Source organism: Micropterus dolomieu, linkage group LG06, assembly GCF_021292245.1.
Source record: "Micropterus dolomieu isolate WLL.071019.BEF.003 ecotype Adirondacks linkage group LG06, ASM2129224v1, whole genome shotgun sequence".
In the NCBI taxonomy this organism is placed as follows: domain Eukaryota; kingdom Metazoa; phylum Chordata; class Actinopteri; order Centrarchiformes; family Centrarchidae; genus Micropterus; species Micropterus dolomieu.
The window spans coordinates 7,153,422-7,163,223 of record NC_060155.1 but is presented as its reverse complement, the minus strand read 5'-3'; the positions used below and the strand labels follow the sequence as shown (position 1 = coordinate 7,163,223).

Below are 9,802 nucleotides of genomic sequence, written 5' to 3'. Positions count from 1 at the left end.
CTGCACTTCGAATATCACATGATGGAAAATGCATGTAGCTAGAACAGAGATGGGGCCAGAGCGGTGGCATGGGAATGTGATTGGCCCCTTGTTGCCCACGCCAACCAGTGCAGGACAGTGATAGGTAGTTGGCTTGTCGGTATCATGGATGGATTACTGATCAGGCCTACATGGTACAGGACCAGGGGCCACTGGACCAATGACTCTGCATTAAGTAATTATTAAACATTTTTGCCAGCAAGTCAATTAAACAAACAAAAAAAGATATGAAAAACGACCACAAAGACATATACTACCTCAAAGAGACAGAAATTGCTACAAAACATGCAAATTGTCCACAAAGAGAGGCAAACCGACTAAAAATTTATGCAAAATGACCACAAACAGACGGAAAATGACCACAAGATTCCCAACCTCAGAGACACAAAAATTGCTACAAAGCATGCAAAACGTCCACAAAGAGACACAAAACGACTACAAAGTGAGACACAACTTCAAAGAGACAGAAATTTCTACAAAGCATGCAATATGACCAAAAAGAGATACAAAATGACTACAAAGAGGCGCAAAACAACCACAAGGAGATACAAAACGATCTCAGAGAGACAACTTGGAAGATGCTCATCCCCACCTCCATTCAAAAGTTTGTAAACCTGCCCCTGAGCAAGAATACAGACTGCATCCGATTACTAAAACGGGCTGCATCTGTCACTATCATGATGCAGTAATTAGTGCACGGAATAACACAAATAGTAATGTTACATACAGTTATTGTTATCATTTGATCAGTTGTCGAACATTTTTTTAAAGCCATTGTTGTTAAAGCAAATTGTTAGAGGTAAAGTGTCATTTTCTTATCAGGCTGCACAGAGCAGGGGATGTCCTTATCTTTATACCTGAAGGAAAACAGGTAGGAGAGAATTATCTGCCTCTAATTACTTATAATAAGTGCATCAATCTTTACGCTGCACCATTATTACAATCTGCCACTGCTGTGAAACATATCTAATTCAGTATCATTTGTGGCATTTTTCGGCTGCCAGCATTATTACCACAGCCTCCTGTGTGAATTAATATGGATTTGATGATGTAGCATGTAAAATGCATGAGGTGAGTGTTTGAGGTAACGTAAGTATCGGTTACACACAGTTACACTTTCTATGGATTTACAATTCCCACCTCATTGTATTGTTGCAGTTACATTTTTGTGTGGATTCACACACCAACCCCATTATCTGTGGATAATCTAACCAGGTTACTTGATGAGAAACACATGTTGTTTGCATCAACTCAAATGAATAGTAAGGCTGCCATCTACTGGCATCTACTCAAACCAGCCACAGAAGTATATTTAATTGGATTTTGTAGAAATAATCCCTACATGTGAAGATAACTTTTTAAATGATACTTTTGTGGATGCAAGTTTGTAATTTTGATGAATATTCAAGCTTTCCACTACATTTGTCTCATAAACTTCGACTGAATCCATACTATCTCTATCTAAAGTTCTATCCATCTCTTTATATATTGAGAGAGAGCACAATTCATGACTTGTTATAAAACAAGTAATTAGTAAAGAAATGCAATAGTGGAAGTGAAAAACGCTCCTTTAGTGGAAAAAAATAAGTGAATTACAGTTGAAGGGAATCATTTATTGCCAACCAAGATAACAAATAAGTTAATATACACACATACAGTGGTGCAACAGTAAGCAGCTTTTTGGATTAGAGCTGAGCCCACAACACAAGACGTAGTTTAGCAAGTTGTTCAGTATGTAGTTACAGGTTTGAGTTGTGAGAACTGTGATTTAAACCCTATGATCACAATGTAGGCTTTTGTTTAAGTAATGACTTTGCATTAAGTTTCCATAATAATAATAATTAATAAATTTTTGCGTTGTCACTTAAATTGGGTACAACCTCAGAACTAATAGATTCAACATGTGACTTTTTTTATGTAACAATGTCAACACTGAAGAGTTATCTAACAACAGATCCAATTTGCATTCAGTAAGACAACCCAAGTGCAGCAACATAAAGATCAGTTATTTCTGAAAGGATAAAAAAAGATTCTAAAGAGTTTTAACCAAATTAGTAGTCATGAATCATCAAAAAAGTAAGACTGGAAATATTTCGCACAGCGTGTCTGCCTACAGCTGCATAACTAAGCTGAGTAACATGGATTTAAATAAATAGTGTAGCTGACACTGTGGATAAGACGTTCAATATACTTGGCAAGAGACAACACTGCAATGTCTTCTACTGCTTGGTGTCTCCAGTCACAAACATAACACTGCCCATTCCTCCATCTGAACTTTAAACTGACATTATTCTAATGCAGGGACATCAATAAAACTAGCTGTTTGCTACGAGCCCTGTCTTGCATCTCCAGTTGTGATAAGGACAGTTTGCCCTTCGCATGCTCTTACTTTTCAAATACAGAAATTCGTTTATTTGAAATAGCAGGTGCATGAATAAGGTAAATATCCACCAACAAAATGAGAAAAACAAAGACATGTGATGTCTTTAAACAAATCTAGTGTCCCGAAACACAATCTAAAATCACAGAGCACACAACTTGATCATGCATGTCCGCTTCACACATAGATCTCATTCGGTTTTTAAACTCAAATGCACAAATCTGTCACGTTAAACAGAATATTCCTCAAAAAAGTAGAGCCAATCACTGCCTCTGTCCTCTGGCCAAAGAAATTAATTGCAGTAATAACTTCTTTTGCTGACTGACAAGTTTAAAAGGTGATGAGAGCAAGAAAGAGATAAGAAACTGATTTCCACAACAGTTTCTGTTGCTGACAGCATACTTTCCCTCATACAAACTTACATAGTGAGTAAGTCAAAAACTTCAGGAATGTCATTTAATGGTTTGAAACATCACTTCAACTGTTCTCCTGCAGTTAAACCAACAAAAGTGACTTCAAAACAACATGAGTGGTTGCGGGTTGAAAGCCAGGAAGGCTCAGAGGAATCGAGTCTGTGTGACTGTATTTGTCCTTGGTGAGCAGAGACCAAAACCTGCATCTAAAAGGTGTCTGTCAGCTAACACTAAGGTGTGTTTTGGTGGGGTGCTGGGTGTCAGAGGGCTAGCTGAGCAGGTCAGGCTGCAAGTTAATCCTCTGTAGGACATCCTCAGGCATGCACAGAACCGGATTCACGGGCTTGATCTGTTCGTCTCCGAGAAGGGAGAGACCTGCAACTCCGAACAGAGTGTGGAAAGGATCCACCTGAATGCAGAGAAGGATGGAGTTAAAGAGTATCACAGAGACACCGCACTAAAAACTGGGGTTGTAATGACACACACACACGTATCAGAACATCTTAGCACAGCTTTTAGGGATGCTAGAATATGAAGATGTGCATTAGAGAAGACATCAATATGTGTGGGCGTTATGGATTGAAAGCAGCAGAGATGAGGTGTCCTTTGTTCATTAAAGATAACTTGTATCTAATACCCTTTGAATGAAAATATACGTGACAGAAAGACAAAAAGGACGGGATCATGGAGGCGCAGGTTTACAGAAGATGAAGATAATAAATGTTTTGTTGAGTTTGACAGCTCACCATGTCTCCTGGTCTATCAGCAAAACCTCCGGTCTCCTCGTCTTGACAGGCCAGAATAAACCTTCGGAGCTTGGCCTTGTCGATCCAGTGGATCCTGCCGATGATTTTCAGCGACGCCAAAACCCACCACGAGTAGCACACATCTGGAAGCTGAATGAGATGAATAAAACCAGAGCTGGAGGGTACTGTAAGGACATCCATTTAAAGCAGCTAAGGTCGGCTTCACTGAGCTTGTAGTGAGTTATAACTCCCTCTCTAAGATGTCACAACTTTACTGTTTTGATTCTCTCTCATTGCTCTCACAGCTAACTTCTCATAGCCTTTCACAAAAATGCTCTAAACCCACTGTACGCTGCTCAGCCCAGTTACATACACATACTCAAAGAACATGCATGTCATGGCAGTAGGACTGAACTTCGGGAAAAAATGTAATTGCGATTTTTCTGCCAGATACTGCAATTATAATTTGATTAGCGATCCTTTTTTTTTTTTTTTTTTTTTTAAGTTAAGCCCCGTCAAGCAGCACAGAGCAGATGAACTGGGCAGTGACAAGTCAGATAAAGAAGGGAATAGAGAATCTGGTCAATTTTTAAAACACCCTGTGCACACTCCTGATCGTGTATCAACAGTTAAAACAGACAAAGAAGAAACAATATAACTATGTAGCCTGCTTAACCATAGTAGTAACACAAAAATCAAGGACAACTGAACTAATAATCAAAATCTGAACAAGTCAGCAAAATCAGGCAGGCACAACGCTCTAATTTTCAAATGCTCCATGTAGCCATGCAGAGAGCGGAACAAAGCCGGTTCAGAGAGCTGTTATCCGTACTTGAAGCAAACAAAATGACAAATTGGGTTGTGTGAGTTGACGCTGGACAAAACCGCGGTATAGCCGCCACCTGTGTCTGTTCTCCTGAAGCCATTATCCCACGTTTTCCTCTAGTTTAGTTTGTTGTTGTAAAATGTACACGGCCTGTGCCCACTCTGATTGGTGAGTAGGACTGTAACAGGAGGCGCATGGTGCTTGTGATTGGTGAGTAGATCCATCACACAAGGATGATAACGGAATGAATTTGTAACTGCATGACTGTTTAAAACCGGTCAGGTGCGCTGTATAATTAACCTACATTTTAATCGCCGTCTTCACGATTAGCTAATCAAGTTCTTTCAAATCGCAATTTCAATTTGAAAACGATTAATCATTCAGCCCTACATGGCAGTTTGACTTTTTCAATAATTATTGCAACTCTTATTTTTCTGTGATGGAATGAAATATTAATATTAATTTATTATGAATCTTCTGAAAATGTGACCAAACCTACTGGGTCAACAACATACAGCAACGTTAGCATTTGCTTAAATGTCCCTTGGTCATTATCACTTCAGTTAGACGCTTTTGGAAGCAATCCACTAGCTTCTGGTTGAATGACAGATTTGTTGCAGTTCACCTATATTTGTTGGCTTTCTGACACAGACTTGTTTCTTCAGCATAGTCCACATGTTCTTGATGGGGTATGGGGTCAGACTTTGGGAAGTCCATTCTAAAACCTTATTTGTAGCCAGTTCTTTACCACTTTTAATGTGTGTTTGGAGTCATTGTCCCATTGAAACACCCAACTGCGTCCTAGACCTAACCTTCTGGCTGATGATTTTAGGTTTTCCTGAAGAATTTTCAAAGTACTCCTCCTTCTTCATTTTTTACTGGTGCACCAGTTCCTCTGGCAGCAAAACAGGCACGGAGCATAATACTAACTCCACCATACAAAATTATTTCCTGATACTGAAGAAATAAGAATGAGCAGAGCACCACAACTAATTTAAGAATCACTCTGTCCTGTCCAAGTGAAAATGACAAGGTGGCATTTGGTTTCCCAGTGCAGCATCTGGTGAGCACAAACCTTCTCCGGTCGTCCATTGAGGCCTCCGGATGGCAGCTGCCTCTCGCAGAGCCACCAGCCCAGCAGGTCAGCGTTCACCTGGTGCAGCTGACCGGTGAGCGACAGGAAGCCAGTGCAGCAGTAAATCTGACAGACAGGAGGGAGACACTTGTATGTGATGTGTGAATAATAATTTAACTGTCTGATAGCATGGGAAGTAGCAACTTAACACTTGATTTCGATTTCAACTTTAGTTTAAATTTAACGGTTTTTGCTTTTGTGTAAAAAGAGACTCTCACAGCGATTGTCCTGCACCATACCAGTACATCAGTGGACTCACCTGACCAGCATGAGACTCTGAACCAGGTCTACACCCAAAACCTCCGTCAAAGTTCATACAGGACAAGATGAACTCAACAGCTTTGTCCACATTTATTGCGTCCATCTTGCCCTTGGAGGAGGAGAGGGCAGAGGTTCATCTTCAAATATTACAATATATATGTAATTATATTATAAATTGTTTCAGTGTTAAGTAAAGACAAAAGGTTGACAAAAGCCGCACATGATATACATACTAGTAATGCAAGTGTAGCAACAGCACAGAAGGAAAATCTTGTGTCTATTTCTCCTGTAAAGACAGAGAACTGTAATTATAACACAACATTATACTATAATATTATCTTTACAGCAAACAATAATTTAAATAAATGAGAACTAACATTTTTTTTCTGCAAGCCCCATCTGACAACACATTTAAGTTGTACGTTTGTAGATATATATTCGAAAAGACACATACTTTATTATATCTATTATTTATTTATTATATGTACTAAAATGCTTGCGCACTTTTCATTCTCTCCTTTTTAATTTTCATCTTGCTCACCCCATTTGTCCCCTGCAAATGAGCCGTCTTCCTGCTGCAGCCCTTTGATGTATTCCACCACTTTGTCCACATCAATCGCATCCACATTATCATACAAGCACAGGATCTGAGGAAGAGTTTTTGTTTTACCAAATACAGTAATTGAACCAAAAATTTTAAGTCAAAACCCCAGGAAAATAACCAACACAAAATACAAGGGTTGAAGAACAAAAAGATAATTTACAAACCTAATGCTAACAGACAATTTGAGAAGTTTAGATGGGGGTTTAATAAATTATTGTCAATTTAATCAAATCCTTCAGGAAAAAAAAAATGTAAATAAAAAAAAAAATATATATATATATATAATTCCAACCTCTTATGGCATAAAAGATGGTGAGAAAACCACAATAAGTCGATCAGTCTGTCAAATTTGACTGTCTAAGGGGTCACCTGGACGGCGCTGAGGGTATAGAGTAGGTGAGGGTCGTGTCCGATGCTGGCGCTGATGCCGCCACACTCGTGCTGACAAGCTTTGATGAAGTCTACGATCTCTTGCTGGTTCATCCGGGGCAGCTGCCCCATCAGGTCCATCACAGTCAGCCCCCAGTAGATGCCGCTCATCCTCAGGTACTCTGACAGCGTGTACTCCTGGACAAACATAAACAGGATATGAGTGAACAGAAGGAGGAGGATTTGTTTTCTGTACAGCCCATGAAAAAGATTTTCTCCCTTGTTTATTCATTAAAAGATATCTTTGTTGACTTTGTATAGAGAACATAGTAAAAGCTTTAGCAATAAAGAAAATGATTAGAGCAATGGGCCTATTGTTTAAATATTTACATTTGTAAAATTGAAATTAAACCATTAATACATTCTTCTGCTCCTGGAAGCAGATTTAGTTATTTGGAAATGTAGTAATTATAAAGGCATACAAGCATTTTCAAAATGTCTTAAAATTGCAAATTCAAACTTTGCAATCTTGTACTTTTCACAAAATCTTGGCATCTGGCTGCAGATGGATTTGCTCCCACTGGTGAGGTGGGCCACTGATGTTGGGCAATAACGCGTGGCTCGCAGTGGGTGCTCAATTCATCAAAAAGGTGTTTTATGGGGTCGAGGTGAGGGCTCTGAGTAGGCCAGACAAGTTCTTCCACACAAGTGGGAAAACTATTTACTTCTGGACCTGGCTTTAGACAGAGGGACGCTATCATGTCCCCAAACTGTTGTTATCAAGTTGGAAGCACACTTTTGTCTAATATTATTGTTTGCTGTAGCAGAAATTCAGTTTCCTCTCTTAGCCAAGTAATATACCATGGGGAAAGTAAGTGGACAGAGGTGTCCAGGGTAGTAAAACACATCTAGAAAGCCCATGAGAGAGCCTTTACTCACATAGTCATCCTTTTTGGAGCCGTAGGCAGCGATGTAGTCTGCATGTTTGTCCAGCAGCAGTGTGCTGGGAGCGTCAGGCTTAATGACGACATCTTTCACTTGGGTACCCTGACATTAAAACACACCGACATATTTAAAACATGCCACAAATCTTAACTGACCGGGTTTGAATATAATACATTTATGACCTCAGCCCTTCCGCTGTCAAACCAGATACTCAGTTAATTCATATTACGTAGCTACATGACTGACAAAAGAAAAGGAGTTGTTGACAGGTTGTGCTATCAACTAGCTACATGCTAACACCGATGCTTGCTACATTTAGCCACTTTACTGGCTGATTTTACACATTAGCGGTCAATGCGGGGCAACATTTGGACAGAATGGAGGCAAGTGGACATGTACACACAGTTCGGCTATAATGTTAATATAACACACCCTGCATAACTATAACATTTACAACATGACGCCAGTTACCATTCTGAAAATGTTCGCATGATCAGGCTGCTTCTTCTTCTTCTTCTTCTTCTTCTGCTGCTGCTGCGACTTCTTCTTCTTGAGTTTTGAGTTTTTCTTAGGCGCGCCACCTTCAGCTTCGGAGTGTGGACCGCAGGCAAAATCCTGGTGCTTTACGATTCTGGAATAAAGTGGAATATCCACTTCTACTGACCCAGGCTTACTTTAATGAAGAGGACTCAACGTCTTCTTCCTGTACTAAGACTGTACGACGGTGTAGACCTCTACAGTCAAAGACATTGCAAACCAACTCCACTTGAGATCTTGAGGTAAAACGTATGTGGGGCACAAATGAAGTAAAACAGCTTTTGATCAGCAGCACTTGAGTCAGAACAAATGCCATTTTGTAGTTAGTAACCTCATTCTACCACTATACCAGTGATACCAGTTGGACACAGGCCCTTAGTGCTGAAAGTTAGCCACATATTCCAAAACCTGTTCCACAAACTGGATTCTCAAACAAATAAGTTAACATCTTCAGAAAAGCTCTCCAAAAGGTTTTTGTCATTGACCTATTCTTTGCTTGAGATGGTACTGCACTAGTAGTTTCTGTACTCCATTGGCCATGGGTACTGTGTGAATACTGCTTGCTTTGTAATTTTAGTTTAATTGCTCTTATACAGTTTCTTTTTTTATTAAACCACTTATAGTGATTACGTTTACAGTGATCAACCGCTTATATGGATCAAAAAGTGTGTGACAAAATAATTTTAATACAAATGGTGTACAGTCATTAAGTAGCCCATTTACAGAAATCATTTTTGGTCTATTTCTTGGTGAAAAAATCGTAATATTTAATGAATCTTTTTATTTTCAAAGCCTGTTAATAAATTTAGAAATGCACTGAAACCAATGCCAAGCTGTGGCTAGTAGTTGCACTACTGACATTATTGTTATTGTAAACAGCACAATACTGTTTTAGGCTATAGCCTAATTATAATTTGGACTACACTAAGCTATATTTTAAATAAAGTACTGCACTGTATAACTTTATAGTGTATTTGAATTATACAGAGTATAGTAGTACTAATTTAATTTGTACAGTAATTTGAAAAGCTGTACTGTATTTTAAAACAGTTAATAATATTTAGTAAATAGCGAAAGCTGTCTGTTTCATTTTTCATTGTAATAAATGTAAAATTAAAATAATAAATAAAAATTATACATCTGGTGCATATTATATTCCTAAATCTAGGACACTGCAACACACTGATTTGATGAGGCAACAGTCGGTGCCAACCACTGAGCCATGATGCTGCTCATCTGCATGACCACAGGATCCATAGACAAGGCCCCTAATAAACTATCCTCCTGGATTAAATTGTGGAGTTGTTCACCTATATGCAATAATAACTAATACCTCCAGTCTACTATGCTCAGTGATAGTTGGATCTCGCTGGATTATGACGCCTGACAGCAGCAGGGTATTTAGGCTGTTTGAGGGACAGGGGCGAAAAAAAGGGCACCAGCTATATATGGTGCAGTATATTGCACTGTATCACTTTATCATGTTTTTTTCACTGGAAGTGTCCCCTAGAGGACCCTTGAACATCAGCTTTGTCGTCTATTTTGCT

The 9,802-nt window shown here is 39.1% G+C and overlaps 1 protein-coding gene across 1 annotated transcript; it reads right to left on the bottom strand.

Moving 5' to 3' along the window:
• Positions 1 to 1,631: 1,631 nt before the first annotated feature.
• Positions 1,632 to 8,365, bottom strand: rabggtb (Rab geranylgeranyltransferase subunit beta). Its single transcript, XM_046052845.1, has 9 exons — positions 8,190 to 8,365; positions 7,713 to 7,820; positions 6,774 to 6,971; positions 6,342 to 6,447; positions 6,034 to 6,086; positions 5,799 to 5,909; positions 5,480 to 5,605; positions 3,579 to 3,728; positions 1,632 to 3,241 (listed from the first exon to the last, which is right to left on the bottom strand). Exons 1-9 carry the CDS (start codon positions 8,190 to 8,192, stop codon positions 3,101 to 3,103), a joined length of 996 nt encoding a protein of 331 aa, XP_045908801.1. The 5' UTR covers positions 8,193 to 8,365; the 3' UTR covers positions 1,632 to 3,100.
• Between the last annotated feature and the right edge of the window lie 1,437 nt (positions 8,366 to 9,802).